Source organism: Melanerpes formicivorus, unplaced genomic scaffold (genome assembly GCF_026170545.1).
Source record: "Melanerpes formicivorus ecotype bairdi unplaced genomic scaffold, bMelFor1.0.p_v2 SCAF_48, whole genome shotgun sequence".
NCBI classification, from domain to species: Eukaryota; Metazoa; Chordata; class Aves; order Piciformes; family Picidae; genus Melanerpes; species Melanerpes formicivorus.
This window is the reverse complement of record NW_027142400.1, coordinates 2,686,282-2,713,950: the sequence shown is the minus strand read 5'-3', so window position 1 is coordinate 2,713,950 and position 27,669 is coordinate 2,686,282. Positions and strand designations below refer to the sequence as shown.

General features: G+C 37.8%; 1 protein-coding gene across 7 annotated transcripts in view; it reads left to right on the top strand.

The window, feature by feature from the left end:
• CDC42BPB (CDC42 binding protein kinase beta) overlaps window positions 1–27,669 on the top strand; it is a 96,025-nt gene that overhangs the window by 58,056 nt on the left and 10,300 nt on the right. For 2 of the 7 annotated variants that reach the window (XM_068160169.1, XM_068160168.1), the window contains exons 8-29: window positions 845–1,093; window positions 2,212–2,291; window positions 3,342–3,508; window positions 3,607–3,726; window positions 5,543–5,676; window positions 6,666–6,908; window positions 8,533–8,643; window positions 9,088–9,332; window positions 9,505–9,610; window positions 10,157–10,281; window positions 11,034–11,139; window positions 12,461–12,609; window positions 13,205–13,299; window positions 13,387–13,466; window positions 15,799–15,888; window positions 16,318–16,392; window positions 16,779–16,884; window positions 19,304–19,440; window positions 20,003–20,142; window positions 21,612–21,693; window positions 24,853–25,069; window positions 25,450–25,512. In XM_068160169.1, coding sequence (XP_068016270.1) covers window positions 845–1,093; window positions 2,212–2,291; window positions 3,342–3,508; window positions 3,607–3,726; window positions 5,543–5,676; window positions 6,666–6,908; window positions 8,533–8,643; window positions 9,088–9,332; window positions 9,505–9,610; window positions 10,157–10,281; window positions 11,034–11,139; window positions 12,461–12,609; window positions 13,205–13,299; window positions 13,387–13,466; window positions 15,799–15,888; window positions 16,318–16,392; window positions 16,779–16,884; window positions 19,304–19,440; window positions 20,003–20,142; window positions 21,612–21,693; window positions 24,853–25,069; window positions 25,450–25,512 — 2,920 coding nt within the window. Of the gene's footprint in view, window positions 1–844; window positions 1,094–2,211; window positions 2,292–3,341; window positions 3,509–3,606; window positions 3,727–5,542; window positions 5,677–6,665; window positions 6,909–8,532; window positions 8,644–9,087; window positions 9,333–9,504; window positions 9,611–10,156; window positions 10,282–11,033; window positions 11,140–12,460; window positions 12,610–13,204; window positions 13,300–13,386; window positions 13,467–14,656; window positions 14,708–15,798; window positions 15,889–16,302; window positions 16,393–16,778; window positions 16,885–19,303; window positions 19,441–20,002; window positions 20,143–21,611; window positions 21,694–24,852; window positions 25,070–25,449; window positions 25,513–27,669 lie in introns of all 7 variants that reach the window. The other 5 variants (XM_068160167.1, XM_068160165.1, XM_068160171.1 and 2 more) reach the window with 3 other exon arrangements.

Genomic DNA, 27,669 nt, shown 5'->3' with positions numbered 1-27,669 from the left:
TTCTTTTAAACTTGAAGTTGTGTTATAAAAAGCGATACACATGCTCTTACTGGAAACAAACAACAACAACAACACCCCACACAAACAAACAAAAATAACAAAACAAAACAAAAAAAAAAACCAGCCCCACAACAAAACAGTTAAAGCCTTTCCTGACTACACAGTGGTAGTAGCAAGCTGAAGTACAGAACTACAGAAAAGCTTTCCCGATTTTTTTTCTCTAGAGCAATTTTACATGTTAATGGTAAACATTATTTTTAGATCTTCTGTTGTTTTGTGGCAACACAAGTCTTAGCTAAATGTAGAAGATATTTTGGTAAGAAAACCAAGTATTTAATCTGTAAATTAGAAAAAATACATCTTAAATATAACAGTATTTTCTAAAGCATTGACTATCATCGTGGCGTTTTAAGAGTTGAAATGAATGAAATCTCAAGAAATACATCTTCAGGAGATGAGCAGATTTGTGACTAAGAATATCAGTGAGGGTCTGCCTTTGTTGTATGATCTTTAATATATTGTGTCAAATTCCCATATGTCTCAAAAATAGAGCTCCTAATAGAGCTTTTATGATTGAAGCTATTTTCAAACAGACCTGTATTATTAAAGTAATTGAGAAATAATTGCTTGTTTCTAAAATGTATTGTCAGACACACACAAAAAAAATCTTATCAGTGTGTGGCATTGTGTTCTTCCACTGCTTGTCAGAACTAGAACAGTGTTTGACTATTCATTTCCAATTTTATTGGTGCAATTTAGCATGTTCTTTTTGAAACTACTGTTGAAAGTTATGGAAGGGATTTGTTCTCTAAAAATTCCTGTTTGTTTTGTTGTTTTCTTTCAGGAACGATTTCAGTTTCCATCCCATGTTACAGATGTATCTGAAGAAGCAAAAGATCTTATTCAGCGACTTATCTGCAGTAGGGAGCGTAGACTGGGACAGAATGGAATAGAGGATTTTAAATCTCATGCATTTTTTGAAGGACTTAATTGGGACAACATCCGAAATCTAGAAGCACCTTACATTCCAGATGTTAGCAGTCCTTCTGACACCTCAAACTTTGATGTAGATGATGATGTCTTAAGAAATCCAGTGAGTCTTTGTTTTTAAATATTACTAATGCAATGTGCAGTCTTGCTGCACTGTAAGGTAGCTGAAAAATAAGTAATGTAAGAGATGAAAAATAAGTAATTTGAAGTGTGAAAAGTTCAAGTTTTTAATCTCTGGAATTTTGGGTTATCAGAAATCAAAACATTCCTGGCTTGAATTTAAAGCAAGAAATAATATTTTTAAAAGTTCCAATTGTAGTAAGTCTTCATTTAAAAAAAAAAAACAAACCCTTACCCCTTCCCAAGGGGACAAAAACCCTTTAAAAGCTGAAGATTCTGGTGATTCTAGTTCCATTTTAGTAACAAGAAGCTGTGTTTATATAAAAATATATGAAAGCTGCTTTTCTAAATGGTGGCATGTGCCAAGGTGGACTACTGTTACATGGTCAAAGTTAAAACATTTAGATGGGGGAAAATTTCCTTAGTTGCCATTTTAGTTTACCTTTCTAAGGAGGTGGTACTTGATTTTACTCATATTCAAGGGTGAAAAAAAACCCCTATGTGTCTTCAGAAATACACATACATTCATTCTTTATGCAGCTTGCAATCACAAGTTTGCAGGTGTGAGAGGTCACACTGCTACTTTTCCACTCACTTTAGACTAGGGACATTGATTCTCCCCTCTGTTATTGTTGTGTAGTTGTTTACAACCTTAGGTCAGGAGGAGCAGAAGACTTCTGGGGTTCGTCAGCTTGTATTCCAAGAAATTAAGAGCTGTTGGCATGCTTTTTGATTATATATCTAGTTACAACTAGCATACTAAAGCTAATACCATGAATTTGGGTGCCAGCTCACTTCTAATTAGGAATTTGGCATTTCAAATTTCCTTTTGCTAATTGCATTGTGCTTTGAACTTGTTGAAATGCTGCCCTTTCAAGTGTTAGTTCAAGATGCTCCTAAATTCAGGTCATTATATAAAAGTGATCTGAAATAAACTTTGTGTAGGGACAATGAAAGGCTCCACAATGAAGCGTAAATGTTACTTGTCAATTGCTGAGGAAGTTTGTTGGGTAGCTGTCTCTTTAACTGTTGAGGCTAAATAAATTGCCTTTAACTGTGTATGGGTTCTCTTGGATTTTCATGCATGTTATTTTTGTGCAGGAAGTGGTGCCGCCAAGTTCTCACACAGGCTTTTCTGGATTGCATTTACCTTTTGTTGGGTTTACATACACAACCGATAGGTAAGCAAGGAATGTGTTGTTTGTTAAACTTGTTGCAGCTAATTCTAGGAAATCCTCATTCTAGAACTGTGTAGAAAGGTTGATGTCCATAGATGTACCATAGATAAACTTTTATCCTTTCTTTTTTTTCCCCCCAAATATCTAAACATATTTCAGTGGCATCCTGGCCTGTATCAGGAACAGTGTGGCCAGCAGGAGCAGGGAAGTCCCTGCTCAGCACTGGTTAGGCCACACCTTGAGTCCTGTGTCCACTTCTGGGCCCCTCAGTTTAGGAAAGATGTTGACTTGCTGGAAAGTGTCTAGAGAAGGGCAACAAAGCTGGGGAGGGGTTTGGAGCACAAGCCCTATGAAGAGAGGATGAGGGAGCTGGGGTTGCTTAGCCTGGAGAAGAGGAGGCTCAGAGGAGACCTTACTGCTGTCTACAACTACCTGAAGGGAGGTGGTAGCCAGGTGGGGGTTGGTCTCTTCTCCCAGGCAGCCAGCACCAAAACAAGAGGACACAGTCTAAAGGAGCGCCAAGGGAGGTTTAGGCTGGATGTTAGGAAGAAGTTCTTCACAGAAAGAGTGATTGCCTATTGAAATGGGCTGCCCAGGGCAGTGGTGGAGTTACCATCCCTGGAGGTGTTTAGGAAGAGACGGGATGGGGTGCTTGGTGCCATGGTTTAGTTGATTAGATAGTGTTGGGTTATAGGTTGGACTCGATCTCAAGGGTCTTTTCCAACATGGTTCGATTCTGTTCTGTTCTATTCTTTGCTGTCATGTAGTAGTAAGCTTTGCCATAGGAGAGTTAACATCTTAAATCTCTTCAGCAGTTTGTGAAATGAATATTTATCTGCATCATTAATGTTCTGAATGCAAGTATCCCAATCCTACATCAGTATACACAGTTGCTAGGGCATAACGGTTTCATCTACAGTGGTCACAACAGTATCAATTACTGCACTAATTGTTCTTGTAAATTTAAGGTATGTATTTGGTGGGATCCTAGCATGGTGCTGCTAGAGACTGCTGTGAATATTTATTAAAGTGTTCTAACTTACGTGTTTTCAGCTCTTTATCTGATAGAGGCACTTTAAAGAGTGTGATGCAGTCGGAGACTGTAACCAAAGATATGGATGTACAGCGTGACTTAAAAAACACTTCACAAATAGAAGGCTATGAAAAAAAGATACGGAAACTAGAGCAAGAAAAGCAGGATTTGAACAGAAAATTGCAAGGTTAGTCATTTACTTTTGTTGAGATTTTTTGTTCTGCTCATTAGGAGGAATTGGGATATATTTTGTTGAAAACCTTCCCTTCCTTTTCTGATTTTAAGAATCCACACAGACAGTGCAGAACCTCCAAGGTCCAGTTTGTGTTGCGGTAAATACAAGCCGTGATAAGGAGATTAAAAAATTAAATGAAGAAATTGAACGGTTGAAGAACAAATTAACAGGTAAGCCTCTAGCGTGCTGCTTCGAGTAATGCAATTTATTTTGTTTCTCTTGGCAACATTATTTACTGTGGTTTTGCAATAAGTAGAATTAATGTTCTTGAGGTGCTAAAAGAACAAAAGGGTTTCTAAATCTCATTCGTTATTAAGAGGCATTTCAGTTTTCCAGGTGAGTGCTTAACTTTTTCTTCCTTGGCCTGATAACACATACTAGTATGGGGAGTCTAGACTATAATGAATTGTGTCGTTGGGTTCAATTAAATATTTTGTGTGACTCTTGTTTCCCTAAAAATCTCAGAAGATGCCATTCTCTCACCCTTCTTTTTTGAGGGAGTGTTGTTTTGGAGGGATTTTCCCTGGAGGCAGATGTAAGACTGGGTAGAAAATACTTGTTCTTTAGTAACATAAGGGAATAGGTGGGGGGAATGTGTAATAATAATTCTCATTTAAATATTTCTGAGCTCCTGCTTTCTTTGTGTTTCTGTCTGGTGATGCATTAATTAGGAAGCACTGAGCATTGCAGGAAAACAAATACTGGCATCTGTCCTAGGAGAAAACTGACTCATCCATATCACTGAAAATCTGTTGCTTGACAATGCTATTAGTTTATCCATACAAACCTCCTGTTAACATCTAATTTTTAAGTGTGAATCGGAGATAAACAGAATGAGAGTTATGAATCCAAATGACTTGGCTGAAGGGTTTATAGGGGTCTGTAGTACAACGTGAGTTCAGATGCTGAGATGTTGATTTATTTTCTTTTCCCCTGCATTTTGCCAGTATATCCCCTTTGTAGGTACCTTCATTGCAAAATAACCCAAAAACTCAGCTCTTACATAGATTATCCTTCTGAAAAAAAGTTACTCTTGTGTATTCTGGAATTAGATTTGAATCAAAATAGTTAAGGTGCTTCTTCTGCAAATGCTTCAGGTTTATCTAGCTCCCCAGTAGATGGTGTCTGCAAAAAAGTATAGCAATATGGTTTGGTTTAAAAAGTAGTAGTATTGGTTCATATAGGGTGGGAGGAGGTTTGTGCTGAAGTGAGAAAAGGAATGCTGCTTTAATTGTTACAGCAGTGCTTGGGGTCCCTGAATACAGAGGTCAGATTTCCTGTTCTGTCACAGATATGAGTGGAGTCAGACAGTTATTCTCTGCACAAAATTTTGTTTGATTAAAAGAAGCAGTAACTAAAACCAAATGGAGAATGGCTGTGACCAGCTCTATGACTAAGTAGAAATATATGTGATTGGTTTTTTGCTCGTCAAGGTGATAATTTCAAATGAAATTTCTTTAGTTTTCTGCAACAACATACAGCCAGGAATATGAGTACTCAGGTCTCCAGCCTGCCTGGTGCAGGATGGTGTTCGCTTACCAGATGGTTGGCTCTTACCTACTCTAGGAAATAAGTAGTCTTTTCCTGTCTTGCTGAATGTACTAAAGACTGTAGCCTTACTTGACATATGACGAAGACTATTTAGGAGACAAATTACTAGATCTGGATTTAGAACAACTCAGGCTTATTTCAGTGTTTTCAAGGGCTAGAAGTTGCATTCCTCAAAAACAAAACAAAACCTTGTTGCCAAGACTTTTTCATTTAAAGAGATCATAGTCTTTAAGAGGATTTCTTTAATATCTGAGGACAATTAATTATTTGTAGGTGTCAATGCCCCACAATTACTTTAAACAGTCAGAAATGGTGGGAACAGCAAAGAAGTTGTTTTTCTAAGTAAAGTGATAATGCCAGTTTGCTTGAGTAATGTTGCTTGCTTTATTGGTGTAAATTTGCTACCAGATACCTTTCATATGTATTACTCTACAGATATAAGTAAACTGGAAGGGCAGCTTGCAGATGCAGTAGCTTTTCGACAAGAGCATGAAGACTCTATACACAAATTGAAAGGACTAGAAAAGCAGTGCAGAGTACTGCGGCAAGAAAAGGATGACCTTCATAAGGTATTGAGCTAAAGACATACATTTAAAACTGGTCATGTAAAGTTAATTGCAGACAGTTCTGCTGCTGTTTTATTAATTTAAATGCTGCTTTTTAAAACCAGACTGAGATGTTAGTGAACCCATTAATTTCCTATTACTCATGTGGCATTTGGACCCCAAAGTAATCCATGAGGTTTGTGTCCACTAGAATTTAACAGTATTTCTTCTGTCTGTTAACTTCTAGTAAGGATTATTTGCCAGAATGTCTGGGTAGCAGAGAAGGCAAATCTGCTTCTTTTGGTTTGAACACATGCCTTTTGGGAAGTTAATGAGTGCTCCTATAATATTCCTACTAATGGCCAAAATTTTTATAGAAGTCCTTTGGTCAGTATCTGTGTCTATTTTTCCTTGTTTTCTTACTCTTTTTTTGTCCTACTCTCAAATTATTTTCTGTAGAACATGCGGGTTTTGTTTTGATCTTGTTAATTTTTGTTACCTTCTTGCTGTAAAGGAGACAGCTTTTATACCTTGAAGTATTAGAGCTTCACAGTTTGTCCTAAGGAATCTTTCTCACTTTTCTGAAGATGTTTCACAAGATCTGCTGCAGCATCTCGGTGCTGGTATGATATATCTGATGGCTTACCTGAATGTGCTGTCCACTAAAACACACCTTTAAAAAAGGTTACTATTGTGCAGGTATATGGTGGTAACCTAAAATTGTTTGTATGTGACATGGCCGTGTGTATTCAGATTTGTGAGGAAAATTGCTGAAACACCGAAGGTACTCTTGGAGCTGCCACACTATAAGCAGAATAACTGCTGTCTTAATATGTTGTTAAAGTGACTTAGCTAGAAGAAAAGTGTAAATGAAGAATGAGAAATAATATTTAATGTTACGTGAGGCAGTTGAGCTGTCAAGTCATGCTGGTATAGGCCCCCAGTTCCTTTCTTCTTTGAATGAGCATGTGGAGCTAAAATTAGTCTTTTTATATTATTATTATTCAAACCAGCAACTTGTGGAAGCCTCAGAGAGATTAAAGATGCAATCCAAAGAATTGAGGGATGCCCACCAACAAAGAAAGCTTGCTGTGCAGGAGTTCTCTGAGCTCAGTGAGAGGATGGGAGACTTGCGGTCTCAGAAGCAGAAGCTGTCCCGGCAACTTCGTGACAAAGAAGAGGAGATGGAAGTGAGCATGCAGAAAATTGATGCTATGCGACAGGACATCCGTAAATCAGAGAAGATCAGAAAAGAGGTAGCTTGATAAAATAACATTTCAGCTGCTGCTTATCATTATCTTGTATGTGATTGTGTTGAAAACTTGTGACCATTAACGATTATTTACTTTGTCCATCTGTAAGAAATTGCACCAGTAACTTCCATATTTCTTTGCTATGGTTCACAAATTAGATCTTCAGTTTGTTTCTAAACATTTTACTGATGTATCAGGAAATGTGCTGAGTCGTCTTTTTTTTTTTTTTTGGATACTTGGGCTGATTTTTAATCTGAAGGAAACTGTTCGTGCTACATGCCCAGATTCTTACTTCTTGTGTTTTGATTCTTGTAGACTCTCACAGCATGAAACTTAGAAAGCTTAATGTCCTCATGTGCTTGAGTTTGGGGTATTCTGATGGTTTGTTTTTTTTTTTATGGCTGAATTTTTCTCTTTAGGTGGAGGGAGGAATAGTGTTATAGACTAAATGTGGTTTTCTTTCCTCTGTAGAGGAAAGGAAGTTGTACAGAATGTCTGTAATATCTTTAGGCAGGTGAACTTCCAATTAGTATAGTAGGCACTTCATAATTCTATGTGAGATGAAGTGGATAACCAGAAGAGGGCATAAGAAACAGCTAATGTGGTTATTAACTCAGTGTTTTAATCACTGAAAAATAATCAAACTTCATGTATTCCCTGGGTGAAGTGTAGACTAGAAATTCAAGGGCCTTATAAACATTGCCAGAGAACTTCTAACAAATTGAAGGACAGTCTGTAAAAATATGAGATTGAATTCCTCAGGTTTTTATCTGTGAATAAGAGGCGGTAGTTGACTGGGAAAGGCTGTGGCACCATATCTGATGCGAAGGGCTGTGACCCCTCGTCTTTAGAACAGAGCGCAGCAGGCATTCAAATGTTACCATCTCCTGTCATTCTTGCAAACTCCTGTTTTCCCTTTCCTCACGGTTGTATTAGTCTTCTCTTCAGAACAGTCTTAGAAGTTCATTATCTTGGCTCACAACTCTAAACACAGCCCTTTTAAAAATAGCTTTGCTAGTTGAATTTGAATGCAGAAAAGCAAATCTTAGTCATCCTGTCAGATTTTTAAATTGCTCCTGTTGCTTGAATTGAACACTTGCCTCAGTTGCCACTGAATTTAAATTGTTTTTCTGATAATCTTTCTGAGGTTGATAAACTGGATGATCAAGCTTTTTCTGTTCGATAACTGCAAGGTGAAAATGTTCAATGTTCATTTTTTAAGTATTTTGCAATAATTTGGCTTGAATTTTGGGATTTTCAAGCTTCATTAGTAGCATGGAGCTGACCTGTACTCATGGGAGACTGTTGTCTTTCACAACTGCAATGACTTCCCAGTGCCATTTCCATCTCTTAGCACTACCAGAAGCTGTGCAGTTCTCCCTGCAAAAGCTTCATGTAGTTCATACCAGCAAAAAAGTCATATAGTAATAGTTTTACTGTGAGACAGTTGGATGGCTGGATCACTGAAGGCAAAACAGTTATCGTGACATTCTGAGATGATTGTTACAGTGGTGCAACATGAAATAGAAATAAGGAAAGCTTGCTGCTTGTCCATATGGAGTAAAGGAAACGAATGATACAGATCAGTGTATTATATCAAAATGACTTTAAATTACCCTTGTTACAGCTGGAAGCACAGCTTGAAGAAGTGGCGGCAGAAGCATTAAAGGAACGCAAGCTTCGTGAGCACAGTGAAGTCTTCTCCAAACAGCTGGAAAATGAATTGGAAGCTCTAAAGGTTACCTATTTTTTGATGAATATTGTCTCATGGCACAGGAGCTGCAGTAGTTTTGCTTACTCAGTTGTTGATACCTGTGGGAGACTTAAAAACTACAGCACTGCTAGAAACCTGACCTAACCTGCTCAGCTTCATTTGCCTTTTTGCTTGAAAGACTTTAATATCTCATTGGATGTGTTGAAAATGTCCCATTTATATAAATTCTGAACAGATAATAAACCAGTGTGGTCTGAATCTGTCATCTCTACAACCAATTTGAATCGCTTACTCTCATGTAAGCATAGTCACAGGGAGTAATAATTGTATACTAGCACCATTGAAATTGCCTGGTGTTCAAATAAAATTTTTTCCCAAGTGCTACCAGCTGGACAATTCTAATTGCAAATAATATTCTCAAAATACAAAGATCATAGGCTACTTCTGATGATTTTTCTTCTTCTGCAGCTGAAGCAGGGAGGCCGGGCAGCAGGTGCCACACTGGAACATCAGCAGGAACTTTCCAAAATTAAGTCTGAGCTGGAAAAGAAAATCTTATTTTATGAAGAGGAGTTGGTCCGACGAGAAGCATCACATGTTTTGGAAGTAAAAAATGTAAAAAAGGAAGTACATGATTCTGAGAGCCATCAGCTTGCATTGCAGAAAGAGATCATGATATTAAAGGATAAATTGGAGAAAACAAAGCGAGAGAGGTAAGCGTTTGAGCATGGTTCATTAACTATAGATTTGTGTGTGTATTGCATTGGATAGGTAATCTGTGCAAGCTGGTATTTCACCTTGACTCTGTTTATTCACTTTTGAAAATCCCAGTCTACAGGTTCAGCAGTGTTACAGTGTGTTTCTATTTCTTGTCCGCCTCCTTAGGCACAGTGAAATGGAGGAAGCAGTAGGAACAATGAAAGAGAAGTATGAACGTGAAAGATCCATGCTCTTGGAAGATAACAAAAAGCTAACAACAGAAAATGAGAGGGTAATTATTTAAGGAAACAGTTTTAAACAAAATATAATTCTTTGTTACTTACCAATGTTGATGTAGTCTAATTGCTGGTCATAATGGGATCTGTGAGAGTTCAAGCAGTATCTGAAGAAACAAACGTAATTTTTGCCCTAGAAATGTCAGATCTGGCTAAAGAGTAACTTTAGTATCTCAGTGTTACTCTTTGTTGGATTGATTTCCACAACTTGGAGGACACCACCTTCCGATTTCTGTACAGAAAAGGACGCCTTTCTAAAGACTGCCTACTTACAGTTAAACCTCATTCTTCTCAATGACCTCTACACTTGCTTTTTCTTTTCCTTGGTTTTGGATTGTTTTGTGCAAACTGGCAATGTAATGTTCCATGCTCAGGAGCTAGTCTCCAGTTTCACAAGAAAAGAACCCCTTCCAGTTCTTTGATCTGTATTAGAACTTCTGGATAGCCCAGGGTGATCTTGTGTGTAGATTCCATAGATATGCAGACATACATGTATGGAAAAAGTCTGAAACTGACCTAACTGAAATTATACTTTTTTTCAGCTCTGCTCCTTTGTGGACAAATTAACAGCACAGAACAGACAACTAGAGGATGAGCTCCAAGACCTGGCAGCAAAGAAGGAGTCTGTTGCTCACTGGGAAGCTCAGATTGCAGAAATTATTCAATGGTGTGTGATGTTTAAAGATCCCAGATGGCCACTTTGGATTTTTGAAACAGTGATTGTCTTTTTTCTTTTTTAATGTGTAGCAAGGCCTTTTCTCTCTGCCTGAGATCAACTAAAGCGTGGCACTTCTGAGTGCTGATAAATCTTTTCTGCTTTCTAGTATTGCTGAGTAGTAATGACAAGGGAAATTGTTGGATGCTATTAAGTACAAAGGAGAGGGGTTTGCTCTCAGCTTGCTTCAGTCTCTTAAAGTAATCATTAAATTACCCAATTTGGAATATTTTGATAAATTTATTCAGGAATATGATGATGATTTAAAAGGTGAGCTCTTGCATGTAATTCATAGGTCAGTTTTTTCCTCTGTTATTTGTTGTTTTAGCAAGCTGGGTGTGTTTCCTGCTCGCAAGAAAAAAAGGCCTTGAAGGTAGCCCTTAAAAAAATTGAGCAAGCAGTATGTATGCAGATACTGATCTAAATAATAACAATAAATCTACGCAGAAGTCTTGCTGATGGCAAAAGGGAAACTTGGGTTTCCCTAGCAACTGCCACAATCAAGAGAATCAGAGAAAAGAAAATCTGAAGCAGACAATCAGAGATCTATACAGTTTTCTCTTGCTGAGAGAATTTCCCCTGTGCTGTCCATTTCTGTTATGTCCCTAAATCCAGTGCAGACACTATGATTATTTTGTGATGTAGTTTTTGGTGCTGTGAGTGATGAAACCGTGAAATAACATTTTTTTGTAATTGCACAACAGGGTAAGTGATGAGAAGGATGCTCGTGGCTATCTCCAAGCATTAGCTTCCAAGATGACAGAAGAACTAGAATCATTGAGAAGTTCCAGTCTGGGGTCACGAACACTGGTAAGAAAATAGAAAGCAATCAAAATGTCCTGGTAATGTCTAAGAAGCTAAGTTCCTCCCCCACCCCGCCCCTGCCAGTTTCAGCTGTCTGTCTATAATCAGAATTCTTTTCTAATAAATCCTCTGCTCTGCTTTCTAGTTTTTATCTATTGTTTGTGAAATCCACCTACGTAATCTCATCAGAATTTGATAATTAGAAGAAGAGGTTGCATCATACTAATAGCTACCATTACAAACTGCTTTAAACAGTACAGAGGAGAAAAGAAATAATAAACCATTATAGAGGAATACAGCAATGTATCTGAATACATTAGTTACAAGTGAATAATTTTAATTGCTGTTGCAGTGAGGAAAAAAAGTAAATTCTCTTTTTTAAACAGTAGTTGGTCGATGTTACAAACTAGTGACACAGTGAGAGCACACAGCCTTATTTACATGCAAAACAATGGGACCTTGTAATATCATTTGCCCTTATAGTAGTAACATGAATTAAAAAAAAAAAAAAAAGTCTGCAAAATGTAGGAGATCTCACAAAGGAGGATGGTTTCAAAGATAAAAATGCTGGTTTGCCTTCACAGGTACTAACTACCTGCATAAGGAAAATGAGAGCCATTTGTAGCTAGGCATAGAAGCCCATGTCCCTAGCAAAGCTGGTCAGCACATTTTGCCATGCAGTCCCATCTTCTGCAGCCTTATATAGATCAAAAGTTACTCACTCCTTCCAAATCTATGAATAGGAGACAATAGGAGAAAGCTATGACTTTCTGTGCCATTCCCTGTCACATTTGCCTGCATCATTGAGACAATTAGAATATTGAGAGGTGTGATAAGGATAAAGATTGGATCAATTATGTTGGCATTTTCTTTTTGGCTAATGTCAGAATAAAGAACACTGTTCTTGATACGCACCTGGTTTTGTAACTTCAGCAGAACCTGATCTAGGGCAGTTATGTCTCAACATAAAAAGTGCTTCTCATTTTCGTGGCTGTTATTTGCAAGGTCATATGTGACTAGAGAGGTATCCATTAGGGGATATCACAAATGTTGTCCATACTGAAAAATGCATGGAAAAGCTCAAAATATTAGCTTCTGGGGTAGCAGGGCAGAATTGCACAAATATAATGTATACTGCTTAGCAAGCATAAGAATTGTTCAGGCAAATATTATAGGCACCTTGGGTATCTTGACACCCAGACTATTAGTCCATAAGTAATTAAAAGTGCATTCTCTGAATTGGTGTGAAAACTAATTTATGCCTTTGAACAAGAACAGAAATATCTTTAGACAGTCAATATTAATATTCTGTAACTTACTGCAACAGGATCCACTTTGGAAAGTGCGACGCAGTCAGAAGTTGGATATGTCAGCAAGGCTGGAATTACAGTCTGCCCTTGATGCTGAAATCCGTGCCAAACAACTAGTACAAGAAGAGCTACGAAAAGTTAAAGATGCAAACATATCTTTTGAAAGGTGAAAAGGGCTTTGGTTCTGTTTGAGTTTTAATGTCATGCTCCAAACTGCTGACTATACTAGTAACAATTTCCTTGAAGTAGTCCCTTGTGCTGGGAATATTGGACTTTGCCAGAAAGATCCCATTCTACAGATGAAACATTTCTTATGTAGTCAAGTGAGAACTGTAAAAATGTTTTAAACATTTCATTGCTCTGAATAGCTTGGTAATAAGATACAAATCTTGGGCACCTGAGAGGGGAGAAAAAAGGTAATTCAGTACTTTTTCTTAGGCTAACTGGAGATTAGACATATTCTTGGGAAATGAGTCAAACTATTATTAGAATAATTTTGTTTAGCAGACATCTACAGTGATGGCAGGAGTCTCAAGTACAATTTTCACTGTCTAGTCTCAAATAGCAAGGTGCCTATTCATGGGCAAAATTAATCAGCCTCAAAATCTCAACATTTTAAAAGTCAGCCACTGCTTCTCCAAAGGAAAGAAGCATTTTCCAAAACTCTGAGAGGTAGGACCAGAAGTGAACAACCCTGTGCACTGGACTTCCTGCTTTTGAGATATTGCAAAATTCATTTTGATCATATTTTGTTGCTTTAGCAAATTAAAGGAATCAGAAGCAAAAAATAGGGAACTGTTGGAAGAGATGGAAGGTTTGAAGAAAAAACTGGAAGACAAATACAGAACAGATTCAGGTAATTAAAGTTACTGTGTTTTAACACAGTTCTAACACCACCTACAATGTTGCCTTTTAGTTAAGCCTGTTCTGCTTTGTGTTTTAGGTCTCAAACTTCCAGACTTTCAAGATTCCATTTTTGAATATTTCAACACCTCTCCCCTTGCACGTGATCTAACATTCAGAGTGAGTTATTACATAAAATAAGTATTAAAATGTGATCACTGAATTATAACTTTTATTACATAAAAGTAGCAGTTAGGCACTACATGGCATGTTTGGATCTAGAATATTGGCCAAATTACTGTGACGTGCAACTGGATATCCAGTAGATGTCAGTTTGCTTGGCACTTTGTAGAGAAGCTGACACCTTTGGGAAGTATTCCCAGAAGTTCACATCAATTATTTCCCATTCTAGTGTCTTTGATCAAGTTAATCTCAAACATTTGGCTAAATAATATATATGCAGGGCTTTTTGGAAGCTGGCTGGCACAGCCTGTTACAAATAAGGGATTAAATGCTTCACAGTTGCAAGTTGCTGGCTAATACAAGCTAAAAATATGCACATAGTTCAAGGAGTGTTTAAGCAGATATGTAAATAGTTCGCTCCAGATCTTAATGGAGTGGTTACAGTAGAAGGAACTGGGAAGAGAATCAGGAGACCCACAGCTGCTGGTATAATAAGTTTGTCATGACACACCCTCTGATCATTAGTAAACTAATCATACAAATCACAACTGTAAGTGGGCGTTTTGCTTTAAAAGGTTTGTACATTCCTGGAGGAAGCAGCTGTTAAATACAGCATTGAATCACATTCCCTTACTTCATGAATTCTTGATCCAATGTTTTCTGGTATTCTGCTCCCCTCCCCTCCCAGTGCAGTTTAGGATAAGAACAAAAACGAAATGGAAAGAATAATAAGTTATATTTATAGAGCTGAGATAAAGGGGTTTTTGTTAAAACTTCAGAAGTCTCTGTTTAGGTTTTATATCTAAAATGTGTACTGTGATTTTTTTTTTTTAATATATTTTCTCAAATTTTCCCTGTAACATGTGGAATATCAAGCCCATAGGTAATCAAATTTCCATCCAGCAGGTCCTGCAATAAACACATAGTCACTGTAGAAGTGCAGGTGGCATTTTCTGATAAATTACATTAAAATCTGATGTTCTACTTAATGACTTCCATTAACAAGTTTTTTTTCACATGCACTTATACAGATAATCCATGTTACCTGCTCTGGGTTAATTTAGTTTTAATGAATATCATTTGGCCATATAAAACATTTTATTTAGCTAGCCTGCTAATACGGTATCTGAAGTTTTCCTGTGGGTGATAAGTGATCATTTTTATCCCTCATATCCATTACAACAAAGGATTCTGTTTCTTCTTCGTCTACATCTTCTCTGCTAGCCTTTTGGGAAGAAGTAAGTTTTTGCTAGTAGTTTTGTCTCCATACTTTGTTGTGACCTGTCATAGTAAAAATGACCTTCTAAAATTAGATATTTTGCTTCCCTAACTTCTCTATAACTTAATTCGCTAAATAGAGCTAGCTTAGTTTTCTTTTAGTTCCTCTTTACAGCCTTACATTTTAATAATTTGGCTGTGTGGCTAAAGCTGAATCACACAGAGCATTTTTTAAAGTTCATATTACATAATGATACAATTTGATCATAAAATGACCCAGCCCTAGCAAACAATTGAAACCAAAAAAGATATCTGAACATATTTAGTGAGCTAACTGAACTTGAGCCATTTTCCTGTCTAAACTGGCTGGGAAGTGAGTGATTCATTAGTTGTTGCCTTTAGTGCTAATTACATCATTTATGTGAAGTCTAATCTGATGTTTGTTAATCATGACTTTTATGATGTCCTTGGAGTACTATAATGTAGACAGTATCCTGCTTCCACACCCAGCTTCTTTAGCTCTGGAATTGTAGCATACTTCCCCCTTGTGCTGGCAATTAGTAGTTGCTAATTTAAGTGTGAAATCAATAGAGGGCTTGTAGTGGATGCTAGTCTTAAATTTTAGTCAAATGTAAGATTCTTTAATGACAGAGGCCAGCCATTTTTCAACAACTTTTTAGAAGTTTTGTAGTACTACCTTAAGAAATTTTTCTTGTGGCAGAAATGCTGTCCTGTGTGCTAGAAAATTCTTAGTGTAGTAAGCTACCGTGAGAAATAAGCTGGTTTATGGATGATTGGCAAGCTTCTCAAATGTCATTCCATACCTGCATGCATGAGATTATACATGGCCTTGCTGACAGAAGAAAGCTTTTGCAGCGTATTTGCTCCCTACTATGAGGTTTTGCATTTCAATTTCCAGCTTTAAAACTTTTTCATTAGGCAGCAGGTTTTGTTTAAACTAAAGACCTTTTTTTCTTTCAGAGTGGATTTTTACATGTATGTGTACTGCGTATAAAAGTCAGTAGTGTTTTATGTTTCCATTTTGTTGATGTGAGAATGCTTCATCAGATCTGTGGTATCTGATGTAACATGTTTGCTTTCACTTTTGCAGACCAGTTCCATTAGTGAGCAGGATACACAGGGTCCCAAGTCAGAAGTTTCACCATCTACTTCAGTTGTAACTGCAGAGCAGCAACAAGAAGTAAGACAGTTGTTGGTTTACCGTGTCGTGTAATTGACTAGAAAGTCCCTCTGTTTTGTTCATGATATGGCAACATCCATTGTGAAGACACAGGATTGAATGTTGCTTATTTGCAATATGTCAGTGTTAATTGCACCTGTTTTGAGGACAGCTGCAAATTAAACCTTTTTGCTGGCTCTGTGTATGTTGATGTACCATCATTTTCATATGTTTTCTGTATGGCTGCTTGTTTCTCAGTGTGCAGGCTTTCCTGTGAGTGCTTCAAAACACAATCTGTGACTGTTAAATCAGAATGGCAATGTTTATGACAATTAAATTTTTGATTTTCAAAAAGAAAAAAAAAGACAGAAAACAGTAAGCTTTGCCACTCCAATCTTGAAAAAATTCTTGAAGCCTTATTTTGCTCAATTACAGTTTTTTGTGATTCAGGAACCAATTCGGCTTCAGAGGATGCCTGCTGCTCCTTCCCCCACCATTCAGTCCATTTCTCTAGCTGTACCAAAGGTAGGGGGACTGTGCTAACATTATTATTAAGAACAAAGGAAAAAATACCATTTATAAGTTGGCCCTCTATGTTTGTTCTTGTCCTGTTTGGGTTTGTCATGTGTGTTAGCTCTGTATTTTTAATCACATGTTTCTTAATGCAAGTTGCTGGGTTTTGGTTTGTCAGAAGGGATGACAAACAATGGTTGTAGGTTTGGGTTGGAATGTCTTGTGCAGTTGGAAATAAAACTGTTACTCTTGCGTTGCAGCACCTTGTACAAGCTGCAGTTACTTAACAGAAGCCTGGGTTTCATAATGTACACTCTGATATACTACAGGGCAGTGAAGGGAAATGTTTGCATATATACAGAAAGTGAAAAGTTTTTTGTCCTGAATTTATCTTTCAGCCTAAAGCTCACCAGCTCAACATCAAGTCATTCACAAGCCCTACGCAGTGTAGCCATTGCACCTCTCTTATGGTGGGATTAGTTCGACAAGGTTATGCCTGTGATGGTGAGTCAGTTAGACATTTTACTTTATCAGAAAATGTCTGGAAAAATCATTCCCAAGCACTAATGTATCTCAATGCAACCATTTCTTTGGGGGGGGAATGGAAGGGAAAAGTGGCTGCAACAGGGCAGGATTTTTTGTTGTTGTTTGCGGGTTTGGTTTTTTTTTGGGGGGGGGGGGGGCCCTGTTTGTTTGCTGGGGTTTTTTAATCATCAGACTTCTAAAGTCAAACAATTAGTATTGGCCCTCATGGTTTCTTTTCATATTACTAATTACTTCTGCTGCCACTAGTGCTGTTAGAGTGTGAGTGCTGTTACAGTGGAGGCAAGGAAGGCAGGACTTTTTCCTGTTTCTGTGGTAGAGAAGCCTACAGGAATGCTCTGGTACCATGAATCTCAGTCTGTCTAATTTGTTCTATCCTGATCATAAATCCTGTATGTTGGGAGGACCATTTGCTAGATTTTTTGGCCTGTAGCCTGTCTTGCTGTCCTTTAGCTAGGTGTCAGATTCATTCTCAGGAGCATGTCTCACTATTGAATTCCATGTTTGAATATGTGGAGATGAGTTTTTTCCCAAATACTTGATTAGACACCTGAACTCAGGAAGTAGTCTACATGCTGCGAAGACACAGCAGTATAAACAATCTTAATGTATTTCTGTTCCCAGCTTAGTTCTTGCTTGTGACACTTTCTCCACTAGCAACTTCATTGTCGTGTTCAGATTGCCTCATCTGCCCCTCAGGGCTTTTTACTGGCAAATCTTCTGACAGTGGGTCTTTCCCAGGAGCACCTACTGCTAGCACTTGCCTCTTGTCTCCTGTTGCTGACATTTGTGAGCTCTTGTTATAGATCTCTTCCTGCAAGTTTGAAATGATCTTTTTCCCTTAGCATAGTTGTCAACTTTGCTCTTTTGTTGACTTGTATATTTTGGTTAGGCTCTGAATCATTTTTTCCAGTTTGTCTTTTCTGCTCCAGATCTTGATAGCTACAGAAAAAATTAGAATCACATTGGGACAAAAATAAAGATGACTCCAGCAGAACAAAACTTTGCCATGTTCCACTCCCATTTGCTTGCTTTTCCCAATCTCTCTTCTTTTTAATGCTGGTGTCTATGGTAAAATGCAGCTGCACTTCCAGAGGCCTGTGGAACTGGCTATATACCCTGGATTTTCCCTATTTTACAACTGATGTTCCTTGATATGCACAGTCTCAAAAAATTGTGGTGTGTCCTTAAAGAGCTGAGGAGTTTATTAATCAGTCTTGCGTACCTACAGTACTTTGCATGCATAGCTTTTTCGGCAACCCCTGTCCTAGGAGCAGACACTAGCTCAAAGAATGATCCAAGAAACCTGCTCTGGGCTGAGGAGGAGGTTTGTAGCCCAGTCTTTGGCTGTGGCAGAAGGTGGCTGTTTCCAGCTTTTCTGGAATTCTGTGACCCTTTGCAATTACAGAACTAGATGTGCACAGGGTGTTTGCCAGATTCCCCTTCTGAGAATATGGTTAGGAGGAAGCACAGAATATATCAGTGCTGTGCCATTCTCTCACTGCCCTCCCAAACCTACTGGTAGAAACAGGGTAGCTTGGATAAACTATGCAATATCTCCATGGGAAGATCTGGGCCATAAACTGTGGGTTGGATGCCTCAATATATATAACTTGTTAATTCATTCCACAGTCCTTGTAGCCAGTTGCATGTGAAGAGGCATGTATTCTAAGTTTTTTTTACTGTAGTACTTCTGTGTGAAGTGCTCCACAGACAAAAGACCGAGACTTCTGTCTGTCCCTTGCTGATGCAGCACATAGTAAGAAAGGATGCAACAGTTGGTATAGGTGTTTGCTCTTTATTTGAAGTCTGACATAGATACATAGATATATATCTATAGATATATATTTATATATGTCATTTCTACCACACAGTGTTTCAGTCCTTGTCATCTAGTTTCTACTTTATTATGCTTTCAAGTCTATTGTCTTTGTTTGATAGCTTAACCTTTTCTAATTTTTTTTTCCAGTTCTGTTTTATTTTGTCTATGCAGTGTTCTTGCATTAGATTACCTTGTCTCCTGTCACTCCTCTGTAATTTTTAGATCTCCTTCGTTAATACATTTTTGTGACTGGATTAGTCACTGTTAACACCAGTGAAGCTGACCGACTTTGTCCTTCTGGAAAATACTTTCAAAAGTTGCCTTGAAATGCGTACTCAGTTCTTGCCTTTCATGTAATAGGCTTAAAAGAGAAAATAAAAGCACTTTGGAGAGTACCGTACAATATCTAGGTGTGTTCAATCCTTTACCGTAGTGGGCTATGGCAATATTTGACTGCCACTTTGTGTGATTAATTTGCAGAGCGTTAAGGACAAACTGCATTGATCTCCTGTTACGCCTGACACGCATTTCACTGTGAATTTTCTCTTTTGTGCTTAGTGTGTTCATTTGCATGCCATGTTTCCTGCAAGGATAGCGCACCTCAGGTCTGCCCCATACCCCCTGAGCAAGCCAAAAGGCCTCTTGGAGTAGATGTGCAAAGAGGAATAGGAACTGCCTATAAAGGTTATGTCAAGGTAATTGTCTTTTGTTCTTGGACAAGAGAAGAATACTAAGCTCCACTTACAGCTATGCACATTGGAACCTCTAGGCATGTTTAAACAGATCCCCTAAATTGTGCTAAATCTTTTAGGCTTTGTTTGCCATCTGTGTAACTTATTCAACCTCATTTCTTTAGATGTGGGAGTAACAGTTGGTTTTACTACAAGAGCTAAAGCATAGCAAATTTAGTAGCAGGAGGGTTTTAAAAAAAAAGCATGCTTTAAGGAAGAATTTCTGTTGTTGTAAGCATAATATAAAGCTAAACTGTCCTATCACTTTGGTATTTGTGGAATATACAAGTCCTATTGTATGTCTTAAAACTGCCTAATATAGTGATTAAACTGTAGCAGGGAATGGTTGAACTTAAGGGAGAAAAAATGATTGCTTGATTACTTGACATTTTTCACTCTGTTTTGAAGGGCAAAGAGAACGTGTTCTAATTCCATTGATCTAAGTATAAGCTTTTCTAAATGTCCTTGCTTTCTGTGTCTACTATATGTGCTTACATTTAATAAGCAATCAGTTATTTATACACAGGTCCCAAAGCCTACAGGAGTTAAGAAAGGGTGGCAGAGGGCTTATGCAGTTGTCTGTGACTGTAAACTGTTCTTATATGATGTGCCTGAGGGAAGATCCACCCAGCCTGGCGTTGTTGCAAGTCAAGTCTTGGATCTCAGGTTTGTATTACTATGACAGAGTAGAAGTCCTCTCCTAATAGGAATATTTATTTATAGTGCACAAGAAACTTTCAAGATCTTGAGAACTCTTGCTGGGGATGACCTGTGTGTCCTGTATGTAGAGTGCTGCTAAGTTTAGGCTGAAGAAGTTGGCTCAACAAGTCGTGCCTTAAGTGACTTTATAGTCACTTACAGTCATCAGTGTTTACAATATTAGCGTGCTTTTTCCTAGAATGCCATATGCACACATGCAAAACAGATTGGTAGATTGGGTGTTTTTTCCCTGCACTCAGACCTCAGCACCCACAGTCAGTAGTTTCAGGAACGTTAGAAAAACTGAAGTGGTTTTCCAAAAGCATTCACAGCACAAATGGACCCTTCATCTCACAGGAGTTACTATATTCATGGTGAACCATCTGAACCACTGAATGCTGTCTGCAAGAGATACGAGACTTACATTGATCAGAATAACCAGGAAGGTTTTTTAACTTCAATTTATGGAAATACCAAGAAAGTGTAGTACCTTTTAATGTTCATCTGTTGAATGTAAAGTTTGCATTTACAATCACCTTGATTTATGTTTTTTCCAGACAGTGGTACCATGGGGTTGCACCGGTACTACTATTTTATTCTCTGAGAACTGTCAGTGTCAGCTCTGTCTGACATGCTGGCAGTGGGAGCAGAAGCACAAAAGTGTTGCAGATAACAGCCTTCACCTCAGTACATGGCTTGAAGCAGCTCAAACAAATGTTATACAAACTGTCCCATGCTTTATCTGCTTATTTGAGCTGCCTTTTTGAGTCTGTCTTCTGAGGATTCTTTAGATGTTTTAATAGATATTAACCACCACAGCTATGAATTGTAGCATGGGCAAGTCTCAGGTGTTCGTGTCATCTTTACACTAAAATTGGCAATAGTGATCAACTCGGTCAAATTCAGCTTAAAGAGGCTTGTGTAGACAAACCCTCTGGGGTGGGGCACTCTGAAATGCAAAAGTTATTCTGATGTCTATTTATTTTACTGTAATGGAGAATAAAATCTAGCTGTTTTGAAAACCCTTATTTGAATCCCACAAACTATAATTATGTTTCCACGAGCTTTTTATGTGGTTTTTCTTTTTTTCCAAAGGCCCCTCTCTTGCTGCACATTGAGGTATGAATTATTCACTTCTAATGTGTCTGCTGGGCTGGAAGATTCTTGCTGTTGATCGTAGAATAGGTGTGATCAGTAAACCAAAAAGCCACCCCACTTCAAGTGGACAGAGTTACATATACTGAATACTGTAGAAACATAAGTAAAGGTTGTGAGTTGTTTAGGTCAAGGACAGTTAGAGCATAACAAAGCAGTTGCGACCTCTGTGTGGGGATGGAAGATTGCAGCCTATTGAAACAGTTGTGGTATCAGTAAGATTTTGCTGAATAACATTGGTCTGTCCATATGTGTGATTCTCTTGCTCTCTTTCTCACTAGAGATGAAGATTTTTGTGTGAGCTCTGTCCTAGCGTCGGATGTAATACATGCAACTCGTAAAGACATCCCTTGTATATTCAGGGTATGGCTACAAATTCACTCTTAAACAAAATGCCAGTTAAATACCAGTGTTTTGCTTTGGTGGTGAAGTATGTTATCCATATTTAATGTTAGTTAAGTTATGCAAAAGTATAAGAATTTTCAAAGTGTGCTGAAATGTACAGAACAACAACGTGGTACTCCTTTTATAGCAAAATTGTAAAGAACAAAGTTCTGCTTATTTTGCTGCTTCCTGGTATATAAAGTTTGTCCTTATTTTATTGATTACAATTTAGTATGTTTTTGTCTTCTCTTCCACTGGCATTACCGGGTCCTGGGTTTTCTTTCTTGGCTTTGGAGGAGTCCTGCTTTAGGAACTGATGCTGTAACAGTGGGCTGAAGTTGGGTTATGATCACTAATTCTAGTTGTCTGTGTATTGTCCTGTATAAAAAACATTAATTTCATTTCATTTTCTTCACTTCAAATTTAAGTATTGTAGGGGAAAAAATTAATTAGCTTAGTTATAATATCCTCTTTGTTGTATGTTCTATCTGAATGCTGTATTTAGTTTTTAACAAGAGGAACTTCTTTCCAAAGATTTATGTGAATTGCATTTAATCTGGAATTTTAAAATACAGAGACAAGTGCATTAGTAGCCCATATATATAAAATCCCTTGAATTTGAATGCAGAATCTTACTGTTTTCAGTATCCCTGATCCTTAGTTATTTAGGATCAAGTCAGTAAAACACAGAAGCCAAAGAGCTGACAGTCACAATCAATCCAAATCATTTGATCCTTTAGGGTTTTACTTGGGAAATGTCTTGGCTATTTGAACGCTTCTGTAGCTTTGCTTTTCTGAGGTTTTTGTACAAATATTTCCTGCAGTGGATTTTCATCCAATAGTTTACTACTACTTTTACTTTAATTTTCATCTTGTTTCTGAACATTTTGGGTTTTTTTAATTCCCATCTCCTGCTCTCCTCTTAAATTAGCAAGTGTGGGATACTATGGAAAAGGACTTCTAAAGAGAGAAAATGAGCTGCTGGTTGATTTGTTTAACACAAGGCATCTGCAGAGTTTACCCTGCCTGACTTGCTGCTCTAATTTCTGCTTGCAGTTTTTAACTGAAAGGGTGTCACAAGGGAAAAAAAATATTGTCAGATATCTTCATGTGAAAATACTTGCATGGATAGACATGACAAAATGTCTCCATAATTTGATCAGATTATCCCCTACTAAAGAGATGAAAGGAATTAACTTGAAGCCTGGTGCACAAGTATATCCGTTTAGATCCCCCATTGACAGGAACCAGAGAAGATGCTGCCGAAGTCCCACCTCTTTTCTGAGTTTAAAGTTCTTCAAAAGAAGGAATTCCTAAAACTGAAAACAAGTAGTAGCTGATGCAAGATAGTCTGTTTTCTCAATTTCATTTAATTCTAGATTTGCATCTTGCTGGCGTGATGACAGTGTGGTTTCTGCACAACAGTTAAAACCGTTGCTTTGCATCATCTGTGTAAAAATGTGCTCCTTCTTTCATATTGGTGGCCCAGCAAGATTTCAATTTCTTTTGGATCTTCCACCAGCAGAAAGCAGTACCTGAGCACTGCCAAACACCAAAATATTGCCACCTCTGACTCGTCATGAAATCAAGAGGAGGATGAACTTACCTCTCAGTGGTAAACAGCTTTTAAGGCTGGATGCTAGGGCATCCTTGCATCCAGACACTGCAGTCTAAGTGCTGCCATCAGTATATTTTTAATAATAATGTAAGAGTGTCTGTTGTGGTGGAGTCCTTCCACAGCTTAGCAGTTTGAGTTAAGAAGCCTTGAGCTTCATGGCAAATGCTGGATTTTTTCCTATGATGAATAATGCTACATACATTATGACCAGCTTCTCCTGTTTTTACTGCGTTTCGACTGCATGCAAGTCTGAGGAGGAACTCAGGGTGATACATCAGAGGGAAGACCATAGCTGAAGTCTGGTTTTGTTTTGTCAAATTTAGAAATACTATCTGTTATGCCTCCATACATTTTTTGGACCTGAACAAAGCTTGATGCAGAGTAGTAAGAGCTATGAGCAATTGCAGCCTACTCAGTTCTTTTCCTAGTGCTCTTCACTTTCTTCTTACTTCTGGAGTTCTGTCTTTGACATCCTATTGTCCCAAGTTTTTCAGACATATCTTGAGATGAATGTTCCTGCTTAATTCACTCTTTTAGGAGGTGTATATAGTTGCATAACCACATTATCCATCTTTATGGTGATTTTTCTTGTCAAGGCATATAGGCTGAAGGTGTGTTATTCCATGTATGATTAGTTACAGCCATCAATTTTGCTTTTTTTTTTGCCTTTTTGTGTGGTTTTTTTGTTGTTTTGGTTTTTTTCTGTTTAACTATTGTTACTCTAAAAGTCTGTTGTGAGGGCTAATGCTGGCTGATGACCTGCTTGTCTGACTTGAAAGCAAAGATTCCCATAATCTCTCAAATTCTTTGATCACTTCATAGAGGACACACAACTAATATTAACAATTAGTAAGTGTGTACTTTGGGCAACAGAAAGGTCCTGGCTAATTTTCCTGAAATGAGGCCTGCTCTGACATCTATAAGATGATCTACCTGAAAACTTAAGTGAAGCCATACTCATTTTCTTTTTACAAGGGACAGTGGAAGAATGCAGTACTTCAGTCTCAAAAGATTACTCTTCCCCTTAGACAAGTGTTTTTAAAATTACATAGCCAAATCAAAATCCAGAACAAATCATAGCAATGCCATTGGCTTTAAATGCATCTGGCCCAGAAAGCACATGTGTCATTTTCAGTGAGTTAGTAACAGATGATGGAGGAAGGGATCAGGACAAATTATGGCATACTACTGAAATTCCAGTTCAGAGCAGGAAGGAGTCTTTGACTGCCCTGTATTGATTACTGTAGGAAAACAATGTAGCATTCCTTGTGTATATATTAGGATTCAGAGGCAATAAGCAAGACTGAGTATTTTTAAACAAAACCACTGCATCGTGTGCAGTTTGGTTTTTTGAAGCACTGTGGTTGTATCAGCTGTATGCTATGTTGCATTCTCCTCAGGTACATCATGATGATGTTGTGAAAAAGTGTGTTTTACTTTCATAGGTCTGTGCAGTATATAATATGACAAAAAGGGCTTTTATTACTCTTACTGATTTACCTTTCTCTATCTGTTAAAAGGTGACAGCGTCTCTCTTAGGTTTACCTTCAAAGTCTTGTTCTCTACTGATCCTGACGGAAAATGAGAATGAGAAGAGGAAGTGGGTTGGAATCCTAGAAGGCTTGCAGTCTATCCTGCACAAAAACAGACTGAGAAACCAGGTTGTACATATTCCACAAGAAGCCTATGACAGTACACTGCCTCTTATTAAAGCAAGTTTAGCTGCTGCTATTATAGGTATGTTTGGTTTAAGTTTTGTAAGTATGAAAGTTGTTGGAGCTTTTACCTGGGCTTCTTGAATGACAACACAAAATAAATTCTTCAAAATTCCTTCAAATAATTTAAAAATGGAGCTGAAATGCTAATCTTGCATTAATATTCAAATTTCTTCATCCACTGAGAGTAAATAATACTGTTTAGTTGTTTAACAGGTTGTTTTAGCAATATGGTATGTAGCATGCTTTTGACAGGCTGCGTAAACTTAAGCAAACTTTATTTGCTGGTGAAAATCTGTCCAGAAATTTTTCCAGCTGTTCAAATTAAACAGTCTGCTTTAAAGATAAGATTAAGTGTAGCTGAATTAATAGACTTTTTTTTTTTCCCCCTTCCTGGTTTAGATCGAGATAGAATAGCAATTGGTTCAGAAGAAGGACTGTATGTGATAGAGGTGACCCGTGATGGTAAGTTAGGCCATAATGCATGCAGTAATTACATACAGAATAATGAGCTCCATAACTCTTAGTGCTGTTGTAATAATATAGGTCAAACAACAGCCCTTCACGTATAGTAAGTATGAAGCACTCAGTTAAATAATGAGAAAGAAAAGTAAATGTGAGATACAAGCGCCAATTTCGTAATTATCATTACATTCAGTTGGCTGACTGAAATTAAAGGGATGAGTAACTGGGCGTATTCTGACACATTCTCACCTTAACTGCTTTCCTGCAGCAGGTAGCATAATGCTTCAGCACACAGACACTTTACTAACTATAACTTGAATTGAGTGAGAAAGACACGGAAACAGACTTGTTCCAACCTGCCCCATCAGAGGACTCAAACTACCATGAATTAGAAGAAAAAGAGCCAGTGCAAAAACTAAAGCCACCATGTGGTATTGTCTGTTTCTTCCAGAAATTTGACAGCCACTCACATTCTGGTTCAGACCAATGGTGGGCAAAGTGAAAGCTTTGCTTGCCCCTTTCCATTATCTGTTTCCCTGATCCCATGCTTTTAGCTGAATCTGCTTTGTCCTTCCTCCTCTTAATGCACTCTGCCCTCTACTTTGGGAAAAATGGCCTGCTTTGTTTTTTTCAACAGACTTGGCATGTTCATTCCAGAAATTCACACAGAGCATGCTCTGGTTACCCCAGCAAAGTGTACACTGCATCGTCATTGGGCAGCACCGGCAGATTGCTCTGTCCTTGAAGTATTAAGCTTCACACCAAGGGAGTGAGGGAAGCGCTTTTCCCTTTGTTCTGATATATTGAGCACAAACACAAATAGCAGTGGGAGACATGCCTTGGTATGGTGGGGCAAGCTTGGGAGGCCAGAAGGAATTATTAGCATGGGGTGGTGGGATAGTTTGGGGTCAATCCACACAAAATGTAATCTTAAAGGTGGAAATACAGATAAGGAGGCTGGTTAATTTTGCAGTCTACCTGAAAAATAAGACATTCTTATTTTAAACAAATGAACCAAAAAATGAAGAAATAAGTTATGTTTAACTGAATTTATAGAAATTATTTCTAAGAAGTCCATGCTTGCTTATAACTCTTGAGGCACCCTGGGTTTATACTTTGTGTGCTACAAGAGCTAACAGCCTTGGCTCTCTTAGAGGATTATTTTTGACAAAACATTTGATGCTTTTTTATCTCTGTTTATAACCGCTGAGCTTAGGTTCCTCTGGTGTCTTTAACTGTCTGGGAGTTGAGGATGTTAGGTCAGGTTCAGGCTTATAAAAAATCCAAAGATGCCTTTCTCAACTTTGGAAAAATCACTGAGACACTCCTGAAATACCTCTTTGACTCTCTTTAGTCATTGTCACCCCAATTTAAAAAAAAAAAGATGATACTACTTTAAAAATTTAGCCTTCACAGAAGAATTTGAATTTCCTGTTTCAATGCAATTTCATTCATGGCTGTTTGAAAGTTGGATTGCAGTCATGCCAGAACTTGCATTTCAATGTAAAATAAAGCAGTGAATACAAGTCTTTAAAGACCTACTTGACTTTCAAAATATAATGGAGTCAGAAATGTGGTTTTGCCTATTGTATTCTATTCTATTCTAAAAACAAAATATTATTGCTTTCTCTTGCTTACAATAAGCCACTGCATGATTTCTGGACAAACTGCTTTATACGTGGAGGCAGCAGATATTTGAAATTCTTTTTGGCAGTAATAAATGCCATTCCTTTGCATAACCTTCCAGTGGTCACCGTTCTGTAAGTACTCAGAAGTAAACACGACTGTAGATGCAGATAATTCCAGTACAGCTTCCTGCATAAAATAAAATTGTACATTTAATTTGAAAGGTCATTCCATAAAGGAGCGATCCGCTGCGTCACCCTGCCGTATGTAAATGTGACAATAAATCACCAATTTCAGATTTAAGGTAAAAGATGTTTTGCAGGAGATTTTGTGGCCAGCTCCTGTATGCTAATAGCATTTTCATAAATCACAATATCCTTTTCATTTTATGGCAATTGTAGTTTTCAGCATTAATTAACTGCCAGCTGCTTATATCAGAGGTCTTTGGTCAGGATATCACTTAGTTCTTAACAAATAAACTCTCAGCTGGAATTTGAGCTGGGGGGAAGAAAAAATCTTGGTGGCAAAGTT